General features: G+C 37.3%; 3 protein-coding genes and 8 non-coding genes across 15 annotated transcripts; 9 read left to right on the forward strand and 2 right to left on the reverse strand.

The window, feature by feature from the left end:
• Positions 1-5,396: 5,396 nt before the first annotated feature.
• On the reverse strand, positions 5,397-9,861 carry LOC126786423 (U-box domain-containing protein 44-like). Its single transcript, XM_050512247.1, has 5 exons — positions 9,378-9,861; positions 8,515-9,300; positions 8,097-8,403; positions 7,427-7,891; positions 5,397-6,612 (listed from the first exon to the last, which is right to left on the reverse strand). Exons 1-5 carry the CDS (start codon positions 9,816-9,818, stop codon positions 5,516-5,518), a joined length of 3,096 nt encoding a protein of 1,031 aa, XP_050368204.1. The 5' UTR covers positions 9,819-9,861; the 3' UTR covers positions 5,397-5,515.
• Positions 9,862-10,483: 622 nt separating this feature from the next.
• On the forward strand, positions 10,484-12,066 carry LOC126786441 (selT-like protein). The gene is made up of 4 exons (XM_050512272.1): positions 10,484-10,715; positions 10,804-10,874; positions 11,342-11,657; positions 11,760-12,066. Exons 1-4 carry the CDS (start codon positions 10,524-10,526, stop codon positions 11,871-11,873), a joined length of 693 nt encoding a protein of 230 aa, XP_050368229.1. The 5' UTR covers positions 10,484-10,523; the 3' UTR covers positions 11,874-12,066.
• Positions 12,067-13,030: 964 nt separating this feature from the next.
• On the reverse strand, positions 13,031-26,718 carry LOC126786431 (internal alternative NAD(P)H-ubiquinone oxidoreductase A2, mitochondrial-like). Of its 5 annotated transcripts, none has more exons than XM_050512260.1 (15): positions 26,208-26,718; positions 25,448-25,661; positions 25,202-25,362; positions 23,058-23,123; positions 22,649-22,812; positions 22,340-22,454; positions 21,879-22,058; positions 21,078-21,793; positions 20,856-20,989; positions 19,960-20,043; positions 15,038-15,124; positions 14,524-14,632; positions 14,150-14,266; positions 13,764-13,929; positions 13,031-13,452 (listed from the first exon to the last, which is right to left on the reverse strand). In XM_050512260.1, the coding sequence occupies exons 1-8, from the start codon at positions 26,649-26,651 to the stop codon at positions 21,641-21,643; spliced, it is 1,497 nt and encodes a 498-aa protein (XP_050368217.1). In that variant the 5' UTR covers positions 26,652-26,718; the 3' UTR covers positions 13,031-13,452; positions 13,764-13,929; positions 14,150-14,266; positions 14,524-14,632; positions 15,038-15,124; positions 19,960-20,043; positions 20,856-20,989; positions 21,078-21,640. The 5 variants fall into 5 exon arrangements, with proteins under 5 accessions (XP_050368217.1, XP_050368216.1, XP_050368218.1 ...); XM_050512259.1 differs by having other exon boundaries at positions 14,519-14,632; XM_050512261.1 differs by having other exon boundaries at positions 14,150-14,632; positions 20,890-20,989.
• Positions 15,531-15,602, forward strand: TRNAQ-UUG (transfer RNA glutamine (anticodon UUG)). Its single transcript has one exon. It is a non-coding gene; the product is annotated as a tRNA-Gln (tRNA).
• TRNAQ-UUG (transfer RNA glutamine (anticodon UUG)) lies at positions 16,162-16,233 on the forward strand. The gene has a single exon. It is a non-coding gene; the product is annotated as a tRNA-Gln (tRNA).
• Positions 16,962-17,033, forward strand: TRNAQ-UUG (transfer RNA glutamine (anticodon UUG)). The gene has a single exon. It is a non-coding gene; the product is annotated as a tRNA-Gln (tRNA).
• Positions 17,695-17,766, forward strand: TRNAQ-CUG (transfer RNA glutamine (anticodon CUG)). The gene has a single exon. It is a non-coding gene; the product is annotated as a tRNA-Gln (tRNA).
• TRNAQ-UUG (transfer RNA glutamine (anticodon UUG)) lies at positions 18,850-18,921 on the forward strand. Its single transcript has one exon. It is a non-coding gene; the product is annotated as a tRNA-Gln (tRNA).
• Positions 23,260-23,331, forward strand: TRNAQ-UUG (transfer RNA glutamine (anticodon UUG)). The gene has a single exon. It is a non-coding gene; the product is annotated as a tRNA-Gln (tRNA).
• Positions 24,537-24,608, forward strand: TRNAQ-UUG (transfer RNA glutamine (anticodon UUG)). The gene has a single exon. It is a non-coding gene; the product is annotated as a tRNA-Gln (tRNA).
• Positions 25,021-25,092, forward strand: TRNAQ-UUG (transfer RNA glutamine (anticodon UUG)). The gene has a single exon. It is a non-coding gene; the product is annotated as a tRNA-Gln (tRNA).
• Positions 26,719-26,801: the final 83 nt, after the last annotated feature.

The raw sequence follows: 26,801 nt of genomic DNA on the forward strand, positions 1-26,801 counted from the left end.
TCTGGTCAACAATATTATCAGAACTCTGCACTTAGAAATCTCACTAGCATTAGTTGAAACATTCTCAGGAGGGCAATGACCAAAGAGAGCAGATATCTCCATACCAAAAACATTACCAACATGGTCAGATAGGAGCTTCTTAATAGCAGTTGGTTGCTTGGTAATAGTAGTTGATAAATTTTTATTCTTCTTCAGATAAAACTTCACCATTTTAGTACCACTAGCACTAGTAACAGTAGAGACATCTTCCATAGGAATACAAATACCTTTAGATAAATTCGCTAGAAAAAGGGTTACCTTCAGCATCCTTAGAGGTAGAACATGCCTTATTCTTAGTGAGGGAGGTCTTATTATGAAGTTTCACTTTGTCCTGGAAATTATTCCACAGTTTCACAATAGGGGGAGCATCAGATTTATTAGCATTGTCTACAGAGGTCTCAAGCTCAACATGAGCATTATCTTCCTCAACATGAAGCACAGAGAACCTATAGCCCTTATTGGGGTTTTTCTTTCCATTGACACTCTCATTACTTTTCCTTTTATTTATGTAATTCATTAACATCCAAGGACCCATGTCCTCTTTAATCACTGAATTATGAGCATAAGCACTCGACAAACCAAGGACTGGACATTCCTTCTCTATTGTATCCATTACATTATCAGTATTGACATCATAATTAGACTCACCAGCATCTGTAGGGGAAGGAATATGAACCACATAGGGGCATTTATTCTTGGCATGCCCATAACAACCGCACTCAAAGCAGATTAGGGAGATACCTTCATAAATGACATTGTAGGCAATTGATTTTACTGCCACAAAAGGTTTTAATAGTTTGTTGAGATCAATTTCAACACAAACTCTTACAAACTGACCTCTAGCTTGGCTGATGGTATTTGGGTCAACCCTAACAACATCCCCTAAGATTTTCCCAATCCTATTAACTGTGTAATTTTGGAAATATTTCACAGGAAGACCACATAGCCATCTTATCAATCATTCCCTTTGTAGGATCAAAATTTGGTTTCCAGTGCCTCGTAGTTAAAGTTTAACCAGCTAAAATGGAGAACTATATTCATGGTTTTTGGCCATGTTTAAGTCTTCTTGTTCCAAGTCAAGAATGAGGCGTTTTTGTTTTTTGCAAAAGAATAATACAAAGGTTGGCAGTTTCCAAAGCAAATAGTAAAGGTTGTCTGACAAGTCCTAATCAATTATCCCCAATTTTGTCATTACTAATAGATGATTAAGGACTTTAGGTAAGTCACCATCTAAACTTTACTGACTCACGCAATAGGAACTTCAAACTGCAGGGCTCATCAACAGGTCGGGTTTTAATATATTTACTATTTAGATAAGTGACCGGTTGAGCAGGGTATTTTCACAAATATAAAGATCCAAGCTCACCCATCTAAATTCAGACTTGCAGAATTTTACAGGCCATGCCGTTTTGAACAATAAAAGAAATTTTGGAAAACATTCTTAAAAAAAGTCACAAATAAATTATAGTTTCGAAATATTGTCGATCGACACCAGTAGATATGATCGATATATATATTTAGAGACTGTAAAAATTTCGTCAGTTTTGGACATGGTTTGACCATCCGTACTTACGGTCAACCAAAAAAGAGGTGTTTTGACATATTAAAACCTCATTAACGGGGGCTTTACCAAATGGGTTTTCTCAGTGCGACTGCGCACGGTCGGTGAAAAAAATTAGGTGATTTCAAATATACAAACGGCTTTCAACATTCGCATCTTCGTAATCAGTCATCTCTTAGGGCATATTAGAGGTGTTTTTGGTAACGGAAATTTCGACGGGCAAATGAGGTCTGAATTAGATGAAATTTTTATCGGGTCACTAAATATATATACCGATCACATCCACTAGTGTCGATTGATCTCAAGAAGCCTCTTTCATATAGTCGGTTCATAATGTGATAGTTTTATTCTATACCTAATATAAAGGTTATAATACATTAGTGAACATTTTGGCGATCAACAACTCCAGTTCGAAATGTAGTTAATCGACACCAGCAGATGTGATCCGTATATATATTTAGGACCCCGTAAAAATTTCGTCCATTTTGGACATAGTTTAATCATCCGTGCTTACGGTCAACCAAAAAAGATGTGTTTTGACATATTAAAACCTCATTGACCGATGTTTTGCCAAATGAGTTTTGTCACATCTCAGGACCGGCTCCGCCGTAACACGATATTGCCCACTTTGAGCATAGTCCTCACGGTTTTGTTTCTGGGAGCTCACGAACAACTTCCCTGTGGGTCACCCATCCTGGGATTGCTCTAGCCTGAGCAAGCTTAACTTTGGAGTTCTCATCCCCTCCGAAGCCTTAGGAAAGATTAGTGGTGTTTTCAGTTTACCGAAAATTCCGACGGTCAGACGAGGTCCGAATTGGATAAATTTTTTACATGGCCACTAAATATATATACCGATCACATCGGTTGATATCGATTGATCCCGAGAAGTTTCTTTCATATAGTCGCTTCATAATGCGATAGTTTTATTCTAAACGTAATAGAATATGTATGTATAATATTTTATTATTTTGCGAGCTTTTAGCGGGCCAGACCAGATTTCACACCTCTAAACTAATCCCGGCCCTCTAACCACGAAAGATGGGTTTCTCGCGGGCCTCCGTGGACTTATTGGATCCACGGGCTAAATGATGAGGTTTATGGATACGTGCGTGCTGGGTAAAATTAGAAAAAAAAGGAGGTATTTAGTTTTATATCTATTTTTGAAATATGTTAATAAAATAAACTCATATATTATTTAGTTACAGTTTTTACTCAAATATTGTCAAGTAAGATACTACATCGTTTTAACAAAAATTACATATTGTCCCTATTTAATTCTGATTAGTCAATTTTAATATTAAATTCTCTTTATCTTAATTATAGATTGTATGTGATTTTACAAGTTTTCTTTTAAATTATCATTATTACTAATATATTATATTCAAATTAAGACACATAATGAATGTAAAACTTATATTTTGGTGATTTAAAATTTCTATCTTAATAGTAAACTTTTGTGAAACTTGAAGGTTTGTTAAGTTTCATTCATTTCTTTATGACCTAAATTATAGGTACATATGAGTTTAAGTGTTTGACCTAGTTAATATGTATCTCTTTCATGACAACCTAAGAATGAGAAGCATCTATTTAGAAGGTTTCACTTAGAACAGTCTCGTTCACACGGTCAGTAGCTGACCGTGAAATTCATACTCAACTACCATTGGATGTAAATACAAAGGTAAAATAATTTTTTTTAAATTAAGTTATTTTGTTTTCAACCCTTGGATTTACATCCAATGATGGTTGAACATGAATTCCATGGTCAACTATTGACCGTGCAAACAGAACTCCAACTTAGAATTCCTAGTATGTATATCTATGACTCTCGTCTATACAAATATACCTTTTATTGAGGAAACCATTTATATAGGGAAAGATTAATATACCTCTTTATTTTTTTGAAACATGGTTTAGAACCCATCCTAGTTGGTAGGCTCAACCCCACCCCTGAATCCGTTTATTACTAAATTGAAATAGGGGTGCAACATGGGGGACATAATGCCATGATCCCCTATTAAATTAAAAGAACTACTACAATACTCAAAGAGGACATCTTGAATAATAGCAAGCGCCTCATCAAACGAAACATTATCTAGATAACTAAAACTAGCAAGGTGAGCAAGCCTATTAGCCAAATGTTATAGTGTACATATATACCTATAATTATTGTCTAGACAATTGTATAGTACCTCTTACAATTGATTAATGTGACAATATACCTAATAAGAAAAAAAACATAATCAACAAGAACAAGATGTGTACTTGACGATAAAAAATACTTAATGAATCTAGATCTTTTAGTACTTTATATACATTCATATGAATTTATTATATAATCTTCATATAATTAACTCGTATTGCTTGAAAATAAACGGTATAATTTTTTGCAAAATAGAATTGATAGAACAAGAACAAGAAGTTGCAAAACTGAATTTTGTAATGAATATATATACACCTTGTTGTCAGTAATATGAATTATATACAATGAAATAATTATGGATAGAATTGATTTGTTTCACATTCACAATGGATGTAAAACCTAAGATTAGGAAAATTATTTAATATAGCTTTTATATGTTAGAATGGTAGATTGGACTTATACAAAAAAGAGAATTAATAATAATAAACGATTTTTGGTGTAAAATGAAAGAGAAAATGAGTGTGGGCTTAGATTCAAAGAGGTGCTTCTTTATTGAGTTTAACTCTAATTAAAAAAAAACATTAGAACAGTTATCACTACATGCTCTTTTTTCTTCAAAAGCTTCAAGTATGTAAAACGGTAAGAGGTTGATGCTTACAATTTATAAGAATAAATTTGTTAAAAGCAAACATAGATCAATATATAATTTACATTGTCCTCATTTATAAAGCAAATTTGTCGTCCACTCATATCATGCCTACCACCATAAGTAAATGTCAAGTGTCATTTTTCTCAATAAATTTGTAACTATAGTATTATAAGAGACACTTGACATTTATTTAGGGTGGTGGGCATGTGGTGAACATGATAGGGGTGAACGAAAAATTTGTTTCCTATAAAAGAAGCCCCATAAACGAACTGCTTGAAATTCTGTATTCTTTAATCAGAATACAAAATTCCAAATTGATTTTGTGCATCATTGTAGACCAACCTTTTACACTTCTGTTTTCATTCTCATACAGGTTTGAACTTTATACATTCTCATACAGGCTTGATTTTGTGAAGTAAGAATATCAAGAAATGAATGAGAAGTACTATGCATTTCAACATATGGTATAATTTTCTCGTATATATCGTAATTACGTAATATACTGATTTTGGGTATCAGGGTCTGTACTCTGTTTCTAGTTTGAAGTATGTAGTAGGATGAAACTTTGATGAACTTGGGGGTTGATCAATCACCCTATTCTAACATATTAAACAACCAGGTAAACAGAAAAGAATAGAGATGACTTCTGGTTTACCAGGAATGCGGGAGAGTAAGGCCCCAAAATCAGAATTTTATACAATTGAAAAAAGTCGGGGGTTTACTTTTCTACTTTTCTGGTCATGTAAGTTAGGTTGTGATCAACTCAACAAGTTAACAATGATGTATGTGTAGTCTTACGAAAATTCTTTATGGAGTTGTCATCATATTTTTAACGCGTAATGTTCTGGACCTTTCAACAGAGACGATTTAGCCTCTAGTCCTTTTCTTTTCCTCTTTGGGGCGACTAGCCCAGTAAAGTTCTAAAAATGTTTCTCTGTACTTTTCAGTTGTATTCTATTTTAACATATGATTTGGCATAACGAAGAAGACAACTATGAACATTGAAACGGACTAGAGCCCTTTTTCTGATTGCTTACAATTTACTGTACAAAGGGAGAGTGAGAATAGTACATCTATGCAGTACTTTGAATGTGACTCGAGATAATTGACATTAAAATTATCAAAACTATAGAGATCTTCGATTTCCGCTAACCCCGGATAACTGCTTCAGACTAGTAAGAGCATCTTGAGCATTTCGCTTTGTGTTGGCATTGCCATGTTTGAATGCTTCCACCAGTGCCCACACCAGAGACTGGTTGAGAGAATGTTTCTGGTTTTCCACTCTCAGTATCCTCTCAATGATCCAAACTGTTCTCTCTTGCAGCTCGCCTGGTCGAACTTCTGTGAAAACAGTAATCACGGCATCAATGACACCCAATTGCTCCAGTTCTTCAACCGCTCTCTTGAAGTTGCTTGTACTAGAAGTGTCTATTACTAGAGTGGATAGTGCCTCCACTGCAGCAATCTGAACACTGGTGTCGTTGTCGCTCAGTAGATCAACAAGGGGCTTGATGCAGTTGCTCTTTAGCAAGCACAATTGACTGTCTTCTTCGCATGGAATGTGGTGTATTGGACACTTGGAAGGTTCCAGAGAAGACTTTCCGCACATTAACATCAAGTGACAACATAATCCATGGGGAGGTTGTGGTTCTGACTCCATAGCAGCTACTGATCTTCCATATCCAGACAAGTTTTTCAAGCCAAGGATGGCTAGTTGTTTTACTCTCGGGTTTGAAGGATGATTAAGCTGATGATGGAGAATAGTAATAAGGCTATGCTCTTTGAGCATACTAAGAGTTTGCGGATTGAGGTTGTTTGTGATCTGAAGTAAAAGGCCAAGAAGACCTTCCAACATGCTTGATGCTGATCGAGAAATCCTCCCACTCGAAGTTTGGCGCTGGTTTTTGAGAGTAGAAGCTGTCCATCTGACAAGATTAACATCTAGGAGTGTCCTCACTTCGTCTTCTGAGAGCGAAAGGTTTGCAAGTATGCATGCAGCGTCAGCTCTCTCACTATATGCTGCTTGGTCATCTAATAGTTTGTCTTTCAATAAGGAAAGCTTGTGCAGAGGCCTTAGTTCATCAGCAATATCTTGACCAAACCTCACTGAGAGTAATCTTGTAAGCCTAAATGCTTGAATTCTGTGTTCCTCTTCAATGTGCTCAAGAAATGGTAAAATGATTTTAATCCCTTCCCCAGATTTTATATGACAAGCGACCGACTCTGTAATAGAAACAACAAAGCACGGGTATGTTGTTAGAATTGGATGTTATACTAATCTATGAGAACGCTCTAATGCAAAAAGAAGAGCTAAATTTCACGACCATAAAATATAGCTAGGAAAAGGAGAAAGAAAAAACTCTGCAGCTAATTTCAGCTACAATGTCTTAGTTTTCTCTTGATCTCCTAGTTTTGCAATTTTATATATGCATAATATATAAAAGTAGGTTCATTCCAAGATTTTGATTTTTGAGGTAAAAGCATATATAACTTATAAATATAATGTTTTTGAATAGCATCTAAGATCCTGAAGGCTGAGGCTATGATGTAGACGAGAATGAGGTAACTACTGTCATGATCGTATTTAGAAATTAGATACCTCAGTTAAGCCCCTTGCCGTGCTATTGGTGCAGCACAAACATAAAGGTAGTTTTTGAAAGTATTCTCAAAACAAAAGAAAATAGTAGTCTGGCCTCTGGGGATTGGGGAGATAATCTCCAGCCACTTCTGCAGAAAGATCCTAAACACAAATGTCTTTCTTCAGAAAGAAGACAGCCTTAATTAATTCAATTCCATTTGGATTGTGACAACTATTTTTTCCAGCTTTTACTTGCAGAACAAAAAAAACAAACTAAAGAATAATATGCCCCTACTTACTAAGCAATGAACACAAAATAAATGCAGGCAAGTTCAAGGTGTATGCGGTACTAATCAGAAATTGATACAAATACAATAAAAATAGAGGAATCACATAGCTCCATGATTAAGAAAAGAATCTAACATGGTGCCTTGGTGCACAAACTAGCTGAAGAATTACCTGATGCTTGCGGAGATGAGGCAATTCCATACAGTATATGGAGAATAGATACTTGACAGGAAAGGGATGCAAAAGATAACACCCCCAGCAGATTGTATATAAATGATTCTGACCGCATAGAGTTCCCTTCTTTGTCAGCCGAAGCCAATTCCCAGTGCCCTGGATTTGATACTATATTTGCAATGGTTGATGCAGCCAACTCTTTCAGTTCCAATGAAGTATCCTGGTTGATGAAAAGGATACCTGTTAAAGCGGGAATTACAGAAGAATCAACAAGGACTGTTGCATTGTCGTCTAGACCTGACAAGTTATACAATGCTCTCAAGCTCACTGCTCTTCCTTCTGGATCAGAAAGCATCTCAACTAGTATTTTAGCACTTTGCCTAGCTATTTGTTCCTTGCTGCTATTTGTCAATGTCATATTTCCCACAATAGTTGCCATCTCAATTTTGACATTTTCCGAACCTGCTTCAAATGTACACAATCCAGTACAAGAGGTAAATATAAAGGGTCTCAACAAAACACCATATGACTATTAAGAGGGGAAAAAAGTGGATCTTTCCAAGAGATTTGGTTTTCAAATCATTCCTTTGATTTGTGAACATTGTAACAATGATTAATAATACAAAATTAATGATTTTGAGCTAGCAAAAAATAGCAGAGGCCATACCTTCACAAAGTCGAGTAAGCAAGGGATTGAATCTCCCTGCCGCAGCCAAATGCTGAACGTTACCCTCCACCTTCTCCATCTGCACTAATACCTCCTCAGCTAGATTGGATAAACCAGGATGCTCCAAGTTCCCTGCCATGCTGGAAAGAAGAACCAAAGCACCTTTCTCTGATGCAATTTTTAAGCAACAAGCTTCATCACCAGAGAACTCGAGCAACAATTTCACAGCACACTCTTTCTCTTTCTCTGAGCTCCCAATAAGACTATGTATGGCCAATCTAGTTATACCCTCTTGAAGCATAATTTCCTAGAAAATCAAACTTTTATATCACAATCTTGTAACAAAAGGAAACGTAGCACCACTAACGCCAGAAGTACAATCAAAGGCAAAATCACTTTAAAGTTGCGAAAAACCAACCTTGCTTTCTTCATCTTTGGCCATGCTAACCAAAGCCATAAGAGCTTTGCTCCTCAAACGAGTCCCAATACTCTTGGAACTGTTCCTCAGCAACTTAACAATAAGCACAACAATGCCGGCATTCCTAACTCGAAATCTACAACTGGGGTACTCTTCCGAGATGTTATAAACATTATCCAACACTCCTTCTATACCATCCACCAATGGAGGCTCCTCACTCAGCTTTTGAACCCCAATTTTGACCAGAATGTCAACGTTCCTATTGACCCACTCCTCTATAGCTCCGGCTAGTCCAATGTTCGGCTTCAGCTCCACAGACTGAAGCACCTGACCGGTGACCGGACACGTCGCTCCACGTCCGTCGTCCAAACACCGCTCAAACCAGTACTTTATGGCCGACCGTTCGTACGTCTGCGACGTCTGGAGCACCACCGGGTCTCTCATCACCTCTTTTGTCAAAGGACAGAGAAAATTCTTGAACGGAGAGATTTGCGCGTCGTCTTCGAACTCCAGGCCCGTTGTGGAATTGGGCTGCGCGGCCCAGTTCTCCACAATCCTCTCCAACGACACCAGAATGCGGCGTTCCGACGCCGTACTCGACCCGGCGATGTCGTTTCTTAGGACCCTGATTTGCTTCGTCAGCTCGGTGTGATTCTCCGGCTCAGTTCCCAGAGCTCGAGCCAAGTCCATGATTATTGCGCTCTCGACGGCTCTGCTGGTCTTCGTCTGCGTCGCTTCTCCTTCTCTCCGGAGCGTGTGGTGCACTCGCTCTTCGTTCTCTGTGACCTGAAATTCATAATAATTGGATATTTAATTTCTGACAAGATTGGAGAAACATATCAGTTTCGGATGAGTTCGCTTACTTTGAACTGAGCTTGCTCCATGTCTGTGGAAAGATCGGCGATCTTTTTCCGGAGATCGGGGAGGTCTCCGACGGCGGAGTCGAGGAGGGCGAGCCAGCCGGAGACGGCGGCGGCGTTTTCGTTTAGGGATTTGCAGAGGGAGAGGCAGCGAATGAGGACGAAGATCTTGCCTTTAGAATAAAACGACATAGTTTTGACGGCGGCGGCGAGCTCGGAGGCGGTGCCTTTGAGGGCGGTGAGGACGGCAGGCGGGAAGGAGTCCAAGGATGAGGTGGAGGAGCGGGCGAGGTGGGTGAGGGCGAGGTGGAGGCGGTGGGCGAAGGCGGAGAAGCGGCGGGGGAGGTCGAAGGGGGAGTTTTGGTAGTGAGGGGCGGAGAGGTCGGCGAGGGAGGCATGGATGGAGTTCAGTAGCGCCGAGGCGGAGGAGGAGGATGACGTCATTCCGGCGAGTGTTTTGGGGGCATAGGAGTTTTTGCTTTGCCGCGTTTTTTTTTCCAGTGGGAGGTTTTGTAACTCTGAGGAGAACTGGAAAATGGAGCGAAAGGTCAAATAAATTTGAGTGTTGACTTTTAACTACAGTCTTGATCGACGGCTTTATATGTGGCAACGATTTGTGGTCGGTGAAAATTACATCTCTGTCCATGGTACTTAAGTAATGTATGTTACAGAGAGTTGTCAACAAGTCAATTTCATTCTTGCCATTTGTCACTCTTAACTAGGGTTAATCACTTTTGGATATAAATATAATTGTAATAGTTGAAAATAAAATAACTTTAGCTTAAGGAAATCTTTGAGTATTAATTTACGTTCAACGTAACATTGACTCGTTTTGATATTTCAAGAAGTACACTTGGATCATGTCTACAGTCTCACCATGCCAATAAGCAAATTACCTTTGTCACTTAAAAAAAAAATTCGGTTTTTAGGCGAAAGTGTAGGGCAATTGCTAGCAAAGATAGAATCTATTAGTAGAGTTTAAACTTTGAACCAATTATTTGTTCAGTATTAGGCTAGAACTTAGGATAAGCCCAATTCTCACAAGCCCAAAAAGGGGTTGAAAATTTCATCAAGTCGAATCGTCTTCAAGACTTCAACGACCTCTCTCTCTCTCTCTCTCTCTCTCTCGTTCTCCCAGAAGCAGAAGCCATGGATCGCGCACAGATCGTTCTCCTAGGGCTACCACTCTTCCTCTTCTGCTTCGATATTCTTAACCTCTTCACTCTCCGTCCGCCGCCTCCTCATCCGCACAAGGCTCCCCACCACAACCACCACCAGCACCGCCACCTCCAAAACAAACCTCCACCCTTCCCCAAAGACTCCCTCGACTTCCCCTCACAGGTATCTTAACCTCTTCCTCTTCTTCTGTAAAGCTTTGTCTTTTGCTTTCGTGATACTAAGTTGGGCCGTCTTTCTCGATCAATTTCAGAAACCAAGCGGCGGGGCAGTCGGCGTCGGCAACACAGTCAAGATTAGTTTCTGCACATCTTGCTCTTACAAGTAATCATCTTCTACTTTCAGCTCTGTCTAGGTCGCCCTTTGCTTGTCTTTGATGTATGTTACTATGTTTACAATGCTAGATGTTGATCAAGTTGAAATCTTTGCTCTTTTGAGCGACTTTGCATTGGGTTTTTGATTGAGTATCAAATTTGAATGTGGCTTTGTTATATATCGGCAGTGAGTATGCTTCTGACAGTGGGATTGGATAGCTTATCAAACCAAAGTTAAAATTAGCTATTAAAAAAAAAAAGTTCTTATTGACTTTCGGTTGTGTTATATTGAACTGAATAGCTATGAGAATTATGTGAATGTGTTTCTAGACCGTGATTTATGTTTCTACCTATTTTGATCTTTACTCTTCTGTTTAGCTACCAGTAGAGATTCTAAAGAGATATGAGGTCTATATGTTGTTGTATTCGTTTTGGAATTGAGCCATCTTTACTTACATAAGGGTTTGCTTTTCGTAGGGGGACTGCGGTAACAATGACTAAGATGATAGAGTCTGCTTTTCCTGGAATTGAAGTTGTTCTTTCAAACTATCCCCCAGCTACACCAAAGCGTGTGATTAGCAAATTAGTACCTGTTGTTCAATATGGAATGTTTGGACTTCTCATGGGGGGTGAGCAGGTTTTCCCTAGGCTCGGGATGGCACCTCCTCCTTGGTTTTATTCTTTGCGTGCGAATAGGTTTGGAACAATGGCGTCAACCTGGCTTCTTGGTAATGCGTTCCAGTCATTCCTTCAAGGCACTGGCGCTTTTGAAGTTTCCCTCAATGATGAATTGGTATGTCATCCGTCATTTTGCATATCGGCATATTGCTTTGAGCTAGAATTTTTGTTGCTAGTTGTTCCTTTTTATTTAGCTTCTGTGCTGATCTCATTACAGATATTCTCTAAGCTCCAGGAGGGAAGATTTCCAGGAGAGATTGAACTTAGAGATGCCATTGGCAGGAACTTAGTGAAATCAGGAATCACAGGTGATAGGGCATTATGGACCTAGTTTGCTTGTAAAACTCTGAATGTTAGCAACTGTTATAGTTAATTTCAAGTTGAGAGTTACTAGTTGATCATCAATATTGTAAGGAGAAGTACCATCAGCAAATACTCTGCAGATAACTTGGATCATTTGTGTACAACATCTGTGATTCTCGATACCTCAAGGGATTTGAAATGTTTTGGACTCTTGAATCTTATTATCGTACTTTAGTTTTCCTCGGTCCGAAATATGTTCTAATCAAAATTTGAGTTCTTGTTTAATTTGGCAAGCGCCTTTAGATCGTATCAGATTCTTGGGGTATATGCAAAGCTAAATATTCAGAAACACACGAAAGTTTTTTCAGCCAAATAGCCTCCACAGCTAAATGACTCAATTTTGACATATTTTTGACCTCCTACAGAGTCGCCGACCCTCTCTCATTCTTATTGATATCTAAATCTCTCATTATACTCGTGTTATTTTGAATGTAGAACACTGAATTATCTAAATTATTTGAGATTTTGAGTTACTTAAACTAAAAATTTGTTATTATATTTATTTTTTATATAATATATATATATATATATATTAGTTTATTCGGACGTTTCTAAAATGTACCCGTTTCTAAAAAAATTGAAAAGTTTTTTTTTTCACATTTCCGTACGTTTCGTTTCCACGTACCCGGTACCCGATTCCATGCAGCTTAGATGTAGGTTTTATGTTTCTCTTAAACGTGAAACCCCTGCAGCTCTTATCCACCAGAAATCGGGGCTGTTGATACAGTATGATGTGGGATGCTCAGACCTTGTACAAATCGTGATAGAATATTGAGTGATTTACTTTCTTAAAAACTTACAGAAAACCTACGCGTCGAACTCTATCCTTTCGAATCCCGGATTTGATTATCGAAACCGGATTTGATTACTGAATTCTATCCTTCTATTAACAAGCCAGAACACCACATTGTCGGCCAGTAGATACGACATATTGCTATATGTTCAACAGGTGAGTAACAGTTGACATATACCTCTCGTTCAATTTTATGGAACACATTTTGGCCATTTTCTAAAACAGTGGGCATGTTTCTTGCCAACACCTATGAATGTTTATATGACTCCAAACATTGATGTCTAGCCAGTTACCCGGCCCATGGACAGAAAAAATTGTTTATGGGTGCAGAGAAATAACTTACTTCATAACTTTGAATCCAATAACAGATCAGCATCACTTCAAGTATTCATAAAATGAGATCATTGTACTCTAGTGGGCTATTTTGTCTAATATCTTATAACACCCATGACCCAATATATCGTCCAATAAGCCAATGAACATTTCGTTCATTTATATGCCCCAATTTTATGCACCTGCTACTGAAGCTGGGAAGTCTTGTCTCTGCAGGCATCCAGATGATGAAGTATCAGGGAACTTGATACCCAGTAACCCACTGATATATGCATTTTTTATTTCTTAACGTCTACAACAACTCTACACGACAATGCCCTGGTTTTCCAGATTCTTCGAGAACACCACTACAATCATCGACTGTAAACATATCATCATTATCATGCACTGGAAATAGTGTAGCCACCCACCAATGACCATCCTGCATGAGAGGACGTATGTTAAAATTCACATTAAAACTAGAGTATACTTCACAAAGTGCGTAATGAATGTAGGCACTAGAGAGAAAACAGTGCAAATCCTGAACCATTGCTTCATGGACAAAAAAAAGGAAGTGATACTGATACAATGGAGACGATTCACCAACGCAACAACGTAAAACTGAGACTTCGGTAGGGAGGGGGAAAAGGATTAATTCTGATAACAGAACACAATCTTCAAAATTACTATGGCATTTAAGAGGTAAACAATTGCCCCGATCAAACTTTCATTGGGTATAAATTAGAGAATTACCTTTTGATAAGGAACCTTGGGAAGTTGCAGGGAGTTTACAAAAGACCTTGACCAACACCACCAATATACTATACAAAGTATCAACATCCCATAAAACCAGCCACCATTATGAATAATATTTGTATCTTCAATGGTGTGCAATTCCAGAGACAAGACAAACTCCAAGCTGGGAGAGACCATTGATGAATAATTACAATATGCACAACAATGAGATATCATATACCACACTCATGAAGATCATTTCTCATTAGTGCTTAATATATCCTTTTGCTACGCTATCATAATGCAATTTTACACATAAAAAGCTAAAGTGTCCCTAATATCTGAATATGCAATTTACACAAAAAAAATCAGAGAAATATCTTAAATGGTGTAAAATTGCTTACCCATTTGAGGATCTCCTGTCATGCTACGCTGTGATCCTCAAACGGTGTTGATCTCTTCTTCGTTTCTCAATTGCTAGACTTTCCCTTGAACATTTTTGATAGCTCTAAAATTGTAATCTACAAGTGAAGAACTGTTGATAGCTAAAGTTGTTGGGTAGAAGTTCATATCCAAGGAAGATTATAATAGCTTCAATAACAACACGGTTCTATGGTGTAGTGGTTAGCACTTGACTTTGCGTTTGACTCATAATATGACCCTTCGTTCCTTTTTTTTTCCTTCATAAATTCTTTTTATATATTTATTGTAAAAGGCTAGGACTTGCAAGAATATTCAAGAAGGTTATCCAGCATAACGTATTGTTGACAAACCTCACCATGGTACCACGCATGGAGTCTTTCATAACAAACATCAATCTGCATAAAATCGCAAATATCACTCTAGTAGGAAGAACCTCTTTCACCAATTCTCTTCCTCTGAAACACCTACCACAGAATCAAAACATAAAACAATTAAACTAAGACTGTAGCTATAATTCTTCACATATTCATTATATGAATTGTTTTTGAAAGAATTGTTCTGATAACGCGAAGCACCATGAAATTCACTCCATCTAAAGAAGACCAGATATTCTGGTACTAGATTTTAAATCATTATTAGAATCAGTAATTACCATATAATCAAAATCGAGACAACATTCTATTTGCCTTAGAAGATAATAACCTAAATCAACTACCATATTATACTACTAGTATTGAAACATCATTCAAAGTTATCATTTAATAAAAAAACTGTCGACAGTTTATGTTTTTCAATGGACTGCATTAATATGCAACAAACTACTGTAGGAGTCTATACAACATGGTCACATGACAATATCGTGTACTTACCACTCTGAATTCAGCGGTCAGTGGGGACCTTAAAGCCCTATCTCTCATCAAAATTATGCAGAGGCCTCGGAAACAAGTTTTGGATGTCTAACCACAAGAAAAACATAAATGAGTTACATAGGATAAATATAAAGCTTATTGTAAACAACAATCAAGTATGTTTCACTACAGCCTTGCAGTCTGCTATTGTTAATAAATATAAAGCTTATTGTAAACAACACTGATACGGAGTAACACAACATGATACTGAACAGAAGGTTCAACATCAAAGTTAACTTCAAATACTATTGACAATATTGAGTGTGCTATTAATACATCCAAAACTTTGTTCACAAGGAAAAGTTTAAAAGGTCCAGGCAATTTGCAACATTTACAAGAATTTTTCTTTTTTTCTTTCCACCACAACAAAATGTTGACACTACAGCTAAGGTTTGCCTACACCATACACATTATATACAATGACATTTTTTTAAGAGGCCAGAGAGCAAAAGAAGGTTCTATGGTGTAGTGGTTAGCACTTTGGACTTTGAATCCAGCGACCTGGGTTCAACTCCCAGTAGGACCTTTTCTTTTATTCCAGACCTTTTGTTATCTACCTTGCATGAATATTCAACAGTAAAGCCTATCACATCATTTGGTACACAATTTTTTACTAACATCACTGTAAAAGACAATCCTTTCACAAGGGACACATCCTACCAAAATGGAGACCCTTCAAAATTAAAAAGTATAAACGACATTATTTAGCTTGCATTAGTCCCTATGGCTACTTCGCAAGCTTAGTTGTTGCTAAATTTGAAATCATAAATTCAGATTCCCAATAAAACAAAAAATTGACAGCTAAAGGCATCAAGTTTCTGCATGGATTAGCAATTATGCACAGTGGTTTTCCACAAAAGAATAGATGACAGAGAAGTTCTATGTTGTACTGGTTACAACTTTAGACTCTGAATCCCTGTAAGACCCTTCCATTCGTTAGTTGTCTTTCTCTGCCTCTTTCTAAAAACCTTTAACAGAATCTCAACCAATCAAACAGAGACGATCTTGGGAGTACACAACAGATGAAGGTCATCTTTGCATGGACTACATTTATTCAATAACTTGGTGAAGCTACATAACAACAAGGTTCTATGGTGTAGTGGTTAGCACTCTGGACTTTGAATCCAGCGACCTGGGTTCAACTCCCGGTAGGACCTTTCTTTTTTCCCCATAATTTTTGTGCGGAAGAAAGGTTCATGAATATCGAAATATGAAACACTACCACATCATTCGGTAAAAATCAACCAACAACACTAAGAGAATATTTTTCACAAGGGACACATCTACCAAAATGTAAAGTTGATTTCTAAAACATTCGAGTAACAATTGAATTGTACCACTGTGACAGATATGAAATATTAAACATCAATTATACACCTGGTATAAAGCAACACAAAAGTTGAAGAATTTCAAAATTTATCCATCTAAGTACAAAAGTGGAACTAGCATTTAAGATTTAGAAAGTATAAAAGACATTGTTTGATCATAGTTTCAACCAAATAGCTGAAATTACAAACAACTCTTGTTAGGCCTGAAAACGTGCTAAACTAAATGGCGCAAAGCAAGCCAAACACAAACAGAAGTTCCAATGTCATCATTTAACTTCAAATATGGAACAACTCATCAAAGTTGGAAAGTATTAGCACTTTAGCATCATTACTTAGCTTGTTATTAGTGTCTATGCCTTACCAAGCTTGGTAAATTCAAAATGATAAATCCGGAGCACCAATACAATAAAATATCGACAGCTAGAGTTTATAAGATGTTGAAAGAGAAAGTATATGCATGGATTAGCATTTGTGCACAAAAGAATCTACCTAAACAGTTGACAGCTGAAAGTTTCGCCATATCTTATGACTTGGTGTAAGAGCCTATACAACAACATGGTTCTATGGTGTAGTGGTTAGCACTCTGGACTTTGAATCCAGCAACCTGGGTTCAACTCCCAGTAGGACCCCCCATCCCCCAAAAAAAATAATTTTTTTGTGGAAAAACAGTTGCATAATATTGAAAAATGAAACACTACAACATCATTCGGTAAAATATCAACCAACACTACTTAAAATGACAATATTTTTCACAATGGTCACATCAACCGAATTGTATAGTAGGTTTCTGATATATTAATAATTGTATCGTACCAATGTGACATAAATGAAATATCAAACATCAATTATACACCTGGTAGTGAAGCAACACAAAATAAAACAAATGTCAATTTCAAAATCTATCCATCTAAGTTCAAAAGTGGAACTAGCATTCAAGAATAAGAAAGTATTAATGACATTGTTTGATCATAGTTTCTACCAAATAGCTGAAGTAAAAACAATTTTTGTTAGGCCTGAAATCATGCTCAGCAAGCCAAACACAAATATAAGTTTCAGTTTCATTATTTCTTTAAATGTGGAACAACTTATCAAAGTTGGAAAGTATTAGCAAACTTACTTAGCTTGTCATTAGTGTCTACGCCTCACCAAGCTTAGTAAATTTGAAATGATAAATCTAGATTCCCAATAAGTTATCGACAGTTAAAGTCTATAAGATGTTGACAGCTGAAGTTTCTGCATGGATTAGCAAATGTGCACAATGGTTTTCTACAAACGAATAGACAACAAAGTGGTTCTATGGTGTAGTGGTTAGCACTCTGGACTCTGAATCCAGTAACCTGGGTTCAACTCCCAGTAGGACCTGCCATTATTCAGCTTTTTTTTTTTTGACTTTATGTAAAAACTTTTAAAAACAGATGGGACTAGCCTAACAAAACATGATGGGATCATGTAGCAAACATTATATGTCCATCATCCGCACTTGGTAAGTTTGGATTTGTAAACTATTTAAGCACTACCAAAACGGTTGACAGATGAAAGTCTTGGCATCAGTGGCGGAACGCCTTTAGGACCAGAAGGGGCTGTGCCCCCCCCCCCAATGTGGTCAAATTTCTTCATTAAACCATGTATAATTAAAAGTCTCTAATTCCTATACTTTGGCCCCCTCAAAAATCTTATAATCCTTTTTAGCCCCTTCATTATTTATCTTCTGGCTCCGCCACTGCTTGGCATATCTTATGACTTGGTGTAAGAGCCTACACAACAACATGGTTCTATGGTGTCATGGTTAGCACTCTGGACTTTGAATCCAGCGACCTGGGTTCAACTCCCGAGAGGACCTCTATTATTTTCCATATTATTGTGTGACTAGTCACAGTGCAACATATGAAACAGCACCATTCCCACTTGGTACCCAAAATTTGAGCTCCTAACAGTAATGATAACGACAGAGATAGCTTGGCGACAGCATCTATCTTTATATTTTGTCTGTATTCATTCAAAAAATGAATCTACTAGTGTAACATAAAAATGAAAGACAAAATCGCAACACCTCAGGGAAAGCAACACGAAATTAATTTATAGGTTGAATATCATAAAAATTTCTTCAAATGTGAACTTTCAAGTTTAAAACGCATTATTTAACGTACTTTATTAGTACATTGGCATTCATAATTTCTACAACATCGCTGAAGTTTCAGTCATACGCCTGAAATTGTAATTTAAATGCTTATTCAACATTTGAATAAAGCAAGTGAACATAATTAATGTCATCAATAAGCTTCTTAATGTCAGAACAGTGATTCAAAACTTAGAAACTATTGAAAAAATGAATAATCTGCACACAGCTAGCAAGAGTTTCAAACAAGTTCTAAATGCTAAATCCACATTCTTAATCAACAAATGGTTGACATGTAAAGGTTGCGAATGAGAAACTAGACGACAAATGGTTCTATCGTGTAGTGGTGAGCACTCTGGACTTTGAATCCAGCGACCTGGGTTCGACTCCCGGTAGGACCTACGATTCCTAAGTTTTATATTTTTTCCTTTCTCAAAGTTTTTGTATTACTTGCAGTAACATCCAACTTATGAATGCAGATCCTCATCATTCAGTGCACAAATTTCTTTTATTCTGATAGTAAGAAGACACACATGGCTCAGACTAATTACTTGATATGTCACAAGAATAAAGGATAAGAGTAACAACATTGGTACAAGGACGCAGAAGCAAATTGAAGATTCATTTTAGTCACTTAACTTTATAATGTGAATTGGCTCGCTACTAGTGCATCCAAAACATTGGTAATACAGTTTAGGTCTAGTTCCGAACAGTTTTGGTAATTTTGAAATAGCAACCTAATTCTCAACTACAATACAATGTTGACAGCAAAAGTTATGCACTGGATTATTAATAGCTAGTGACTATATAAAGGCTAGACACGAGATGGTTAGCACTCTGGACATTTCATTTCTTTTTTTTTTAATATAAAGAATTCTCAAAGGCTTTCCAAGGGGATGCAAGATTTATAGAATAACCAACATGGTCGTAATCCATAAGTAAGATTTAATGAACACATCTCTATCAATCATTTATATAGCATTAGTTGAAAGTATATATTTAATATAATCACACACACACACACACACACACACATGTGGTTTTATCATCAGGATGAGTTGTATTGACCTAATAAAGATTTTCCTGAGTGACTAGAACAGACTGGCAACCTACAAGGTTAAGGTCACTACATTACAGCTGAACTTCTGAGGGACTCTACTACAACAGAGTGCAGGAGTCTGCCTTTCTCTTCAGTCTTCACATGAAGTGATGAAACATGTGACTACAATTACTCTTTACCAGATGTCTGTAAACTATCTCACAGTCCAATGATTGCTTAAATAACTACTGTTTGGTTAGTATCATAATTCAATCTAGCCGTTAACGAAATGGATGATGCTGATATCTAGTTAATTAGTTAATGGAATACAGAAAAAGATAATTAAAAAGAATTTCAAAGAATAAAATATGCAGAACTAACACTTCAAGAAGTTCCTAACCTTTGAAAAGAGGAGAACCACGGCAATCACCAAATAGAAAACACAGCCTGCATACCAGGGCACATAGCCACCTCAACGTGAATCCTGAACCAGAGATACATGGTTATAAAGATCATCCTAACAGGTAAGTCATCCTAAGCATTAATTAACCACTTGATTTGTGAAAATAGGACGATGTACGACCTGAGTAATTAACTAAGAATATAAAACCATAATCATGAGCCAAAAGAACGCTCAATATCATGACAATTGTAGCAAACATAAAAGATATTAAAGATTTACAGGTGGTGAGAAATAAAGATTTGCCATGAGTCTCCTAACAATTACAAAAAAAATTATTCATCATAGAAATTAAATTCACCAAATGGGTTCCTTGCTTGAATATTTATTTTTTACACAAACATCTCAAGCATCTTTTACATATGTGAAGCAGGCTAAACCAGATTTTTCCAGGGTAGTACACTACCAAATAATTTACTACTATAAGTTTCATAACAGGCTGTATCTTCAAAAGGATATACAGCAAGAGTTAGCTTGTTGTTATCAAGGCACACTTTCCACGAGCAGCTAAAATTTCAAGAGCTTTGTTAAGTAAAAAATGTTTATTGTATCACTGCAATTATATCTGAGCATACTTGATTGATGGCTATGAAACAACATGGTTCAATGGTGTAGCGCTTAGCACTCTAAACATTATATAGGCCTAGGACTAGAAGTTGAAATAATTATAGATATCTTATAAAAAGCTCTAATGGACAGATCTTATTCAAGTAACCAGAATACAAGTCGGAACTTTCCTAATTTCACTTATTTCCAAAAAAAAAAATGTGAAAGGCCTAGGACTATAAATTCAAATTATTGTAGACATCTTATGTCATAAGCTCTAATGGACAAACCTCAATCAGGGTAACGTAATCTTTGACTGAGTACCTCTCTCAATAAGCTCAAGTTTTTTCTGACACCAAGCTGGGTGATACCACCTCCTACAATAATACAGTGTGGGCATTTGCATTTTTTCCAGTTCATACACCTGCCCAAACCAGACTAGTGAAAACTAAGAACTCACAAAGGGAATCAAGTCATATGATCATACTATAAAACTAACTGCAATAGCTTACCTGAAAATTACAACGGAATCAAGTATTGGAGCAGCAACGGACTGTTTGCATGAGCATGTTGAATTCAATAAGATAAATAACATAAGGTGCTCTGCTAGCCCATCAATTCCGAAAGTGGCGATCTCAGCGCCCAACAATATGAACTCAGACTACCATACTTTGGTGGAAACCTAACATTTTATGGAAAACTATGAAATTTCTTGCATTCAAGTGGAATTTTAGATGTCCATATACTTTACCTACCAGGAATAGGTCAATCTTACAATATATAAATTCACACCGCTTATTACTCACATCAATCAACTTCCAAAGAACAATCATATTCACTTCCAATTTGATTTTCATTACAATAAAGAAACTTTTGCAGCATACCGGGTCCGTATGGAAGAATTGATTAACATTGACCCTATATACGAATGCAGGTTTTATTGCATTCCTAAGGCCGGCTGTCAAGCACTTGCTTCATTTACCCAGACCCAAAAAACCAAAAAAAAAAAAAGTTATATATATAGATAATAAGTTTCTTTCTATAAGAAGAATGTAGGTTTCTTTCTTTTGAAAATCTAAATTCTGCTTATATCACGTCCAAACACCAAAGTCGTGAGCCAGTTAATTGCCACATAAAATCTGTTTCTCCAGCTTATGACCCTTGTTAAATATGCCGAGCGCCAGATAAACCAACTAACGAACCCAGCCAAAGATAAACCTTTTCCTTCCTGCAAAGACACATTTATGGTACACAGATCAGTCATTCAAATTTTTAAATTTCGAAAGGATTGGAATAAATGGCTTGGAATTGACCTTGCTCTGTCTCAGATCCACAAGAGCTTTGTATCTGCCAACAGTTGCCATGCTACCTAAATGCTTGTACACAAAAGGTTCCTTGTATACATATTCTTTTGCACTGTTGGCATGCCCTCCACCGGCTTCACCAATCTTGTTCAGTAAATTTGCTAGATATTTTCCTTCTCTCTCTGCGACCTGCACATATTTATAATAGAGATACTTAATACACACAAGCATTAACTTCTCAAATCACCTCTTAAGGCAAATAAACCTGCTAAATTGATTGCAGGTATGGCTAATACTTGCAAATAAAAGTTAAATAGCACTCGATATAATGGACCATGCTGATATACAAATTATGGCCTATCACAAAACTCGTAAATCAGAAAAGATGCAAGAATTCATACGTGGTCATACTGACCAAAACAACTTAATATACTATATCAGCATATGTTACTCCTGAACTAGTTCCTAACCTGAGCCAAAGCTGGAAGAACTGGTCTTCCTGTACTTTCAAGAAACCCACTGCAATCACCAATTGAAAACACATCCTGCACGGATGGAACGCGTAGCCAGTCGTCAACACCAATCCTGTAGTCAGAGAAACTTTGTTAAAATCACCTTAATATAGCATTGCGCGTATTAAAATCAACTTAATACAGTATGGCATGTTTATACATTAAAAAAAAAGGTAACCATTTGGATAATGGAACAGTAACCAAGTTTAGATCAAGAGCCAAAAGCCGAGAGGAAAACGGAACTTATATGACAGGACATGAAATTACCTTCCTCCAGGAGCTTTTGGAAGTTGCACAGAGTTTACAAAGGATGATGGACCAACACCAGTAGACCACACCAACAACCCATAAGGAACCTCTGTGCCATCATTGAGAACTATCACCTTATCTTTGACATCCTTCACAATCCCACGAACAAGACGGACTCCTGACTGAGAGAAAGTACTGAGTGAATAATTCCCATCTCCATGGATCCAATGGGTTTATTAACCAACACTCATACTTAATAGAAATCATTCCTTTACTCGAGAACACCTTTCCTCAGGTATTAAGTATTCTTGTCCAAATGAATTTTCAAATCCATCCTTATGCATTTACATATTGAGACCAGGTTCCATATGAGTACCCACTATTAAATCGATAACTGCAACAAGCTTAATATCGGGATATCTATTACCTTGGTCAACTGTTTCGTTGCATATTGCCGCAAGCGATTATCAAATGAAGACAAAATCTCATTAGCCTGTCAAAACAAGAAAAATAAATGAATTATTTGCAACATTTTTCGAAAGTTTGAAATGGTAACCCAACTTCCCACTAAATTAAACTGTTGACAGCTCGACTCTCTTCAAAATTTTCAAGATGCTAGACAACAACAAGGTTCTATGGTGTAGTGGTTAGCACTCTGGACTTTGAATCCAGCGACCTGGGTTCGACTCCCGGTAGGACCTCTCCTTCAATCTTTTTTCATAATTTTACAATAGGCTAAGACTTGAAAGAATATTCAAACCTATGTAGCACAACAGCAGTGTCACATCATTTGCTACACAGCTTTTCACTTCCTAACAGTTCTGAAGATCACAACAGTGGTTCACACAGAATAACCTAATAGGACCTATAATTCCAAATTTTATTTTTCCTGAAAAAACAGAAAATATTGTACAAAAGGCTTACTACTTGCAAGGTTATTAAACAAACAAATCAGACCAAATAATTCAGTACACAAATTTTGAATTCCTGACAGTACAGAACTTTAAAAAAGAATTGGTTTACACAAGGTAACTCAGTGACAGGGTTCTTTGATTCGTTCAAATAAATCAGCCTTCGATTAACATAATGAGGTAACCAGAAATCGTAATTAGGAGTCTAAATAGTATCAATTTAATATAAAGACACAAAATTTTATAAATCCCCAAATGCTTTAGATGCAAACCAATTATAAGAAATGATTAGCATTGTCCCCAATGATTACTCGTATATTGCATCCAATATTGTAATCATGTTTTCATTCATCAAAGATGCCTTCAATTTGCTTTACGAAATTACTTTTCATGATCTTCATGGAAAAACAATCAATGATTCATTAAGAGAAGATATTAAAACTTAAAAGGGGAAGACAGTTAACAATGATCAACAACGCCAAGTACATACCAAAGAAATAAAGCAATCATGGGGAATGAGAGTATTGTTCCAATAGAGGAGTCTGTGCTGTCTGTCGAAATTGGACAAGACTATAACTTGAAAGACAAACCTCTTCAATGTAGTGTCAGAAGGGTCAATTATATGATTAAACCATAATATAAAACATATAAAACAAACAGCAACAGCTTGACAGCAAATCTGAGATGGGTCAATTCGCCCGAATGTAGCTACGCCAGTTCCATAAACAACATTGGCACAGAGCAACACAAGTCACAAAAATAATAGCATGTAGCAATTTTTTTTTTCATTTTACCTCGAAATGTTGGACTAGCATTTTTTTATGAACAGAATTTTAGCTTTGCTATTACAGAAATTCAATGCTTATGTAACTAAACTTCTAACACATATCAAATCTGGGACCGACTGTCAATATTGTTCTACGTAGCATTAGTGCACAACTTTTTACATGATGCAGTTATATCTGAGGACCTTGAAAAAGGTTAGCTAACAACAAGGTTTTATGGTGTAGTGGTTAGCACTCTGGACTTTGAATCCAATGACCTGGGTTCGACTCCCGGTAGGACCTCACCTTCATTTTTTTTTTCCATAGTTAAAAAAGGCTAGAACTTACAAAAATATTCAGCAAACGCAAAATTTAACAGCGCCACATCTTTTGGTACATAAATTTGTATTTCTAACAGTAAAGCTTACAAAATTAGTTCAAGCAAGATAACTCAGAGACAGCATCTACCAATATTAAAGCATGTCTCTGATTCATTCAAGTAATGATGTCACAAATAAAATCAAACATGAAATAACAGCAATGGGTATAAAACAACACAAACAAATACGAAGGTTCAATCTCATCATTCGTTTTTAAAATGCTGAATTGGCATAAAACTTAAAAATTGAAGGATAACTACTTGCTTCACTATCAAATCATGTCAATGGAGTGCAGTTATGTCTAGTGACTTTTTCAAAAGGCTAGCTTACAACAAGGTTCTATGGTGTAGTGGTTAGCACTCTGGACTTTGAATCCAGTGACCTGGGTTCGACTCCCGGTAGGATCTTTCCTTCCTATTTATTTTATCTTTTGCATATGTTTGGTAAAAAGGCTAGGACTTGCAACCATAATCAGCAATGTTAAATGTTACATAGGAAAAGTGATGGTGGACGAACCTCAATCAAGGTAACATGAATGTAATTTTTCACATGGGCATATCTCTGACGAACATCTTTCTGTATAAAGTCACTTAGTTCACCACTGAACTCGACTCCAGTGGGACCACCTCCTACAACTACACAATGTAGGAGTCTGCTTTTCTCTTCCTCTGAAACACCTGCTCCAAAACACAAATCCAAGATAAAAATACAGAGTGATAGCAATGTTATCAAGCAACAATAAATGTACTTGCATCAACATACCGGGAACATCCGACAGCATCAAGTTCATGAGAAGCTTCCTACGGATTTCCTGGGCGTGATAGACTTCACGGAGAAAAATTGCATGTTCTTCTACACCATGTATTCCAAAAGTTGTGGGTGCTGCACCCATTGCGATAACCAGCTTGTCGTAGGCAATCTCAAATTTCCACGGCTCCAAGTTATCAGCTCCATCCGTTACAGTCTCACATTTCACCTACATTCCCCATAGATCAATATTTCTCAAAATCCATTTACTAAGGCAAACTATATAACCGAACATTCCGTCACTGATATAGCATTTGCCCACAAACATTAAGACAACGAATCACACGTACAATTTTAAGCAGTTGCAATTTAGCGATTTCATAACCTAATTAACTCGCATCTTCTCATCCAGAAAAAAGACAGACTTCAATTGACACACGTCATTCTTCTTCAGAAACTCTCAAGCATTACCAGCCTCATTTTGCAACTGACCAATACATTACGCCATCCACTAGTTTCAAACTCTACTAACCATAAATAGCCTAATTCTGTAACTGAAAAATTCAATAAGCTGTAGTTAACAATCCAATACTTATCTCTGTACCCAAAAAAAACAATCCAATACTTATCTAATTCCACATTTTTCATTCGTAAAAAAGACAAAATCCAATTCAGTAGCTATCAAACACATGTCACACACACTATCCACAAGCATCAAAAATTTCGCCCCAAAATTGACCAATCTCAAATTCACAAACCTAATTCATAAACTTACCAAATGCTTATCCGTATCAAGTCCAATACAATTGGAGAGAAAGAAGTACGAGCCAGGCTCCCTGGAAATCGCCGGCTGGATCCTCCCGATCGGCTCCGCCACCGACCTAAACTCCAGCGTCCCGACGCAAGTCGACGCCAGCAGCGGCGTGAACACCATGTGATTCCTCGGCGAGACGCAAACGACGTCGTAGACCTTCGTGTCCAGTCCCTTCATCAGCCGGCACCCGGCCCACCCCGTCCCCAGCACCACCACCCTCGGCTTCTCCCCCGCCTTCGTCGGCCCCAATCCGGCGTAAGTAGCCGGCGGTTGGACCGGCCGCGCCGCCTCGGTGGTGAAGCATGAGAGGAGAGAGTAAGAGTAGGGCTGACTGATTCTGGATTTGGTTGGGGAAGTCGGTGAGGCTCTGGATGAGACTCTGACGAGGCTTCTGAGCCAAGACATCGGAAAACGGCGTCGTTTAAGTGATAAGTAGCAGAGAATAGTGAAGAAGAAGAAGGAAAAATATTACGGAATTTCGAATATTATTCTTTCCAATAAATCGGGCCGCGTAGCTTTCGCTGGTTGTTGCTAAATTTAAGGGGAGTTGGAAGG

Source organism: Argentina anserina, chromosome 3 (assembly GCF_933775445.1).
Source record: "Argentina anserina chromosome 3, drPotAnse1.1, whole genome shotgun sequence".
NCBI classification, from domain to species: Eukaryota; Viridiplantae; Streptophyta; class Magnoliopsida; order Rosales; family Rosaceae; genus Argentina; species Argentina anserina.

Excerpts from the sequence above, each read along its gene's own strand:
- LOC126786423 (XM_050512247.1), bottom strand. The coding sequence starts at position 9,818 with ATGACGTCATCCTCCTCCTCCGCCTCGGCGCTACTGAACTCCATCCAT. Across the intron at positions 8,404-8,514 it reads CCAAAGATGAAGAAAGCAAG|GAAATTATGCTTCAAGAGGG; the intron begins GTTGGTTTTTCG and ends TTGATTTTCTAG. Across the intron at positions 6,613-7,426 it reads CTCATCTCCGCAAGCATCAG|AGTCGGTCGCTTGTCATATA; the intron begins GTAATTCTTCAG and ends TTTCTATTACAG.
- LOC126786441 (XM_050512272.1), top strand. The coding sequence starts at position 10,524 with ATGGATCGCGCACAGATCGTTCTCCTAGGGCTACCACTCTTCCTCTTC. Across the intron at positions 10,875-11,341 it reads TGCACATCTTGCTCTTACAA|GGGGACTGCGGTAACAATGA; the intron begins GTAATCATCTTC and ends TGCTTTTCGTAG. Across the intron at positions 11,658-11,759 it reads TTTCCCTCAATGATGAATTG|ATATTCTCTAAGCTCCAGGA; the intron begins GTATGTCATCCG and ends ATCTCATTACAG.
- LOC126786431 (XM_050512261.1), bottom strand. The coding sequence starts at position 26,651 with ATGTCTTGGCTCAGAAGCCTCGTCAGAGTCTCATCCAGAGCCTCACCG. Across the intron at positions 23,124-25,201 it reads TTCATGTTACCTTGATTGAG|GCTAATGAGATTTTGTCTTC; the intron begins GTTCGTCCACCA and ends TTGTTTTGACAG. Across the intron at positions 21,794-21,878 it reads TGGATCTGAGACAGAGCAAG|GAAGGAAAAGGTTTATCTTT; the intron begins GTCAATTCCAAG and ends GTGTCTTTGCAG.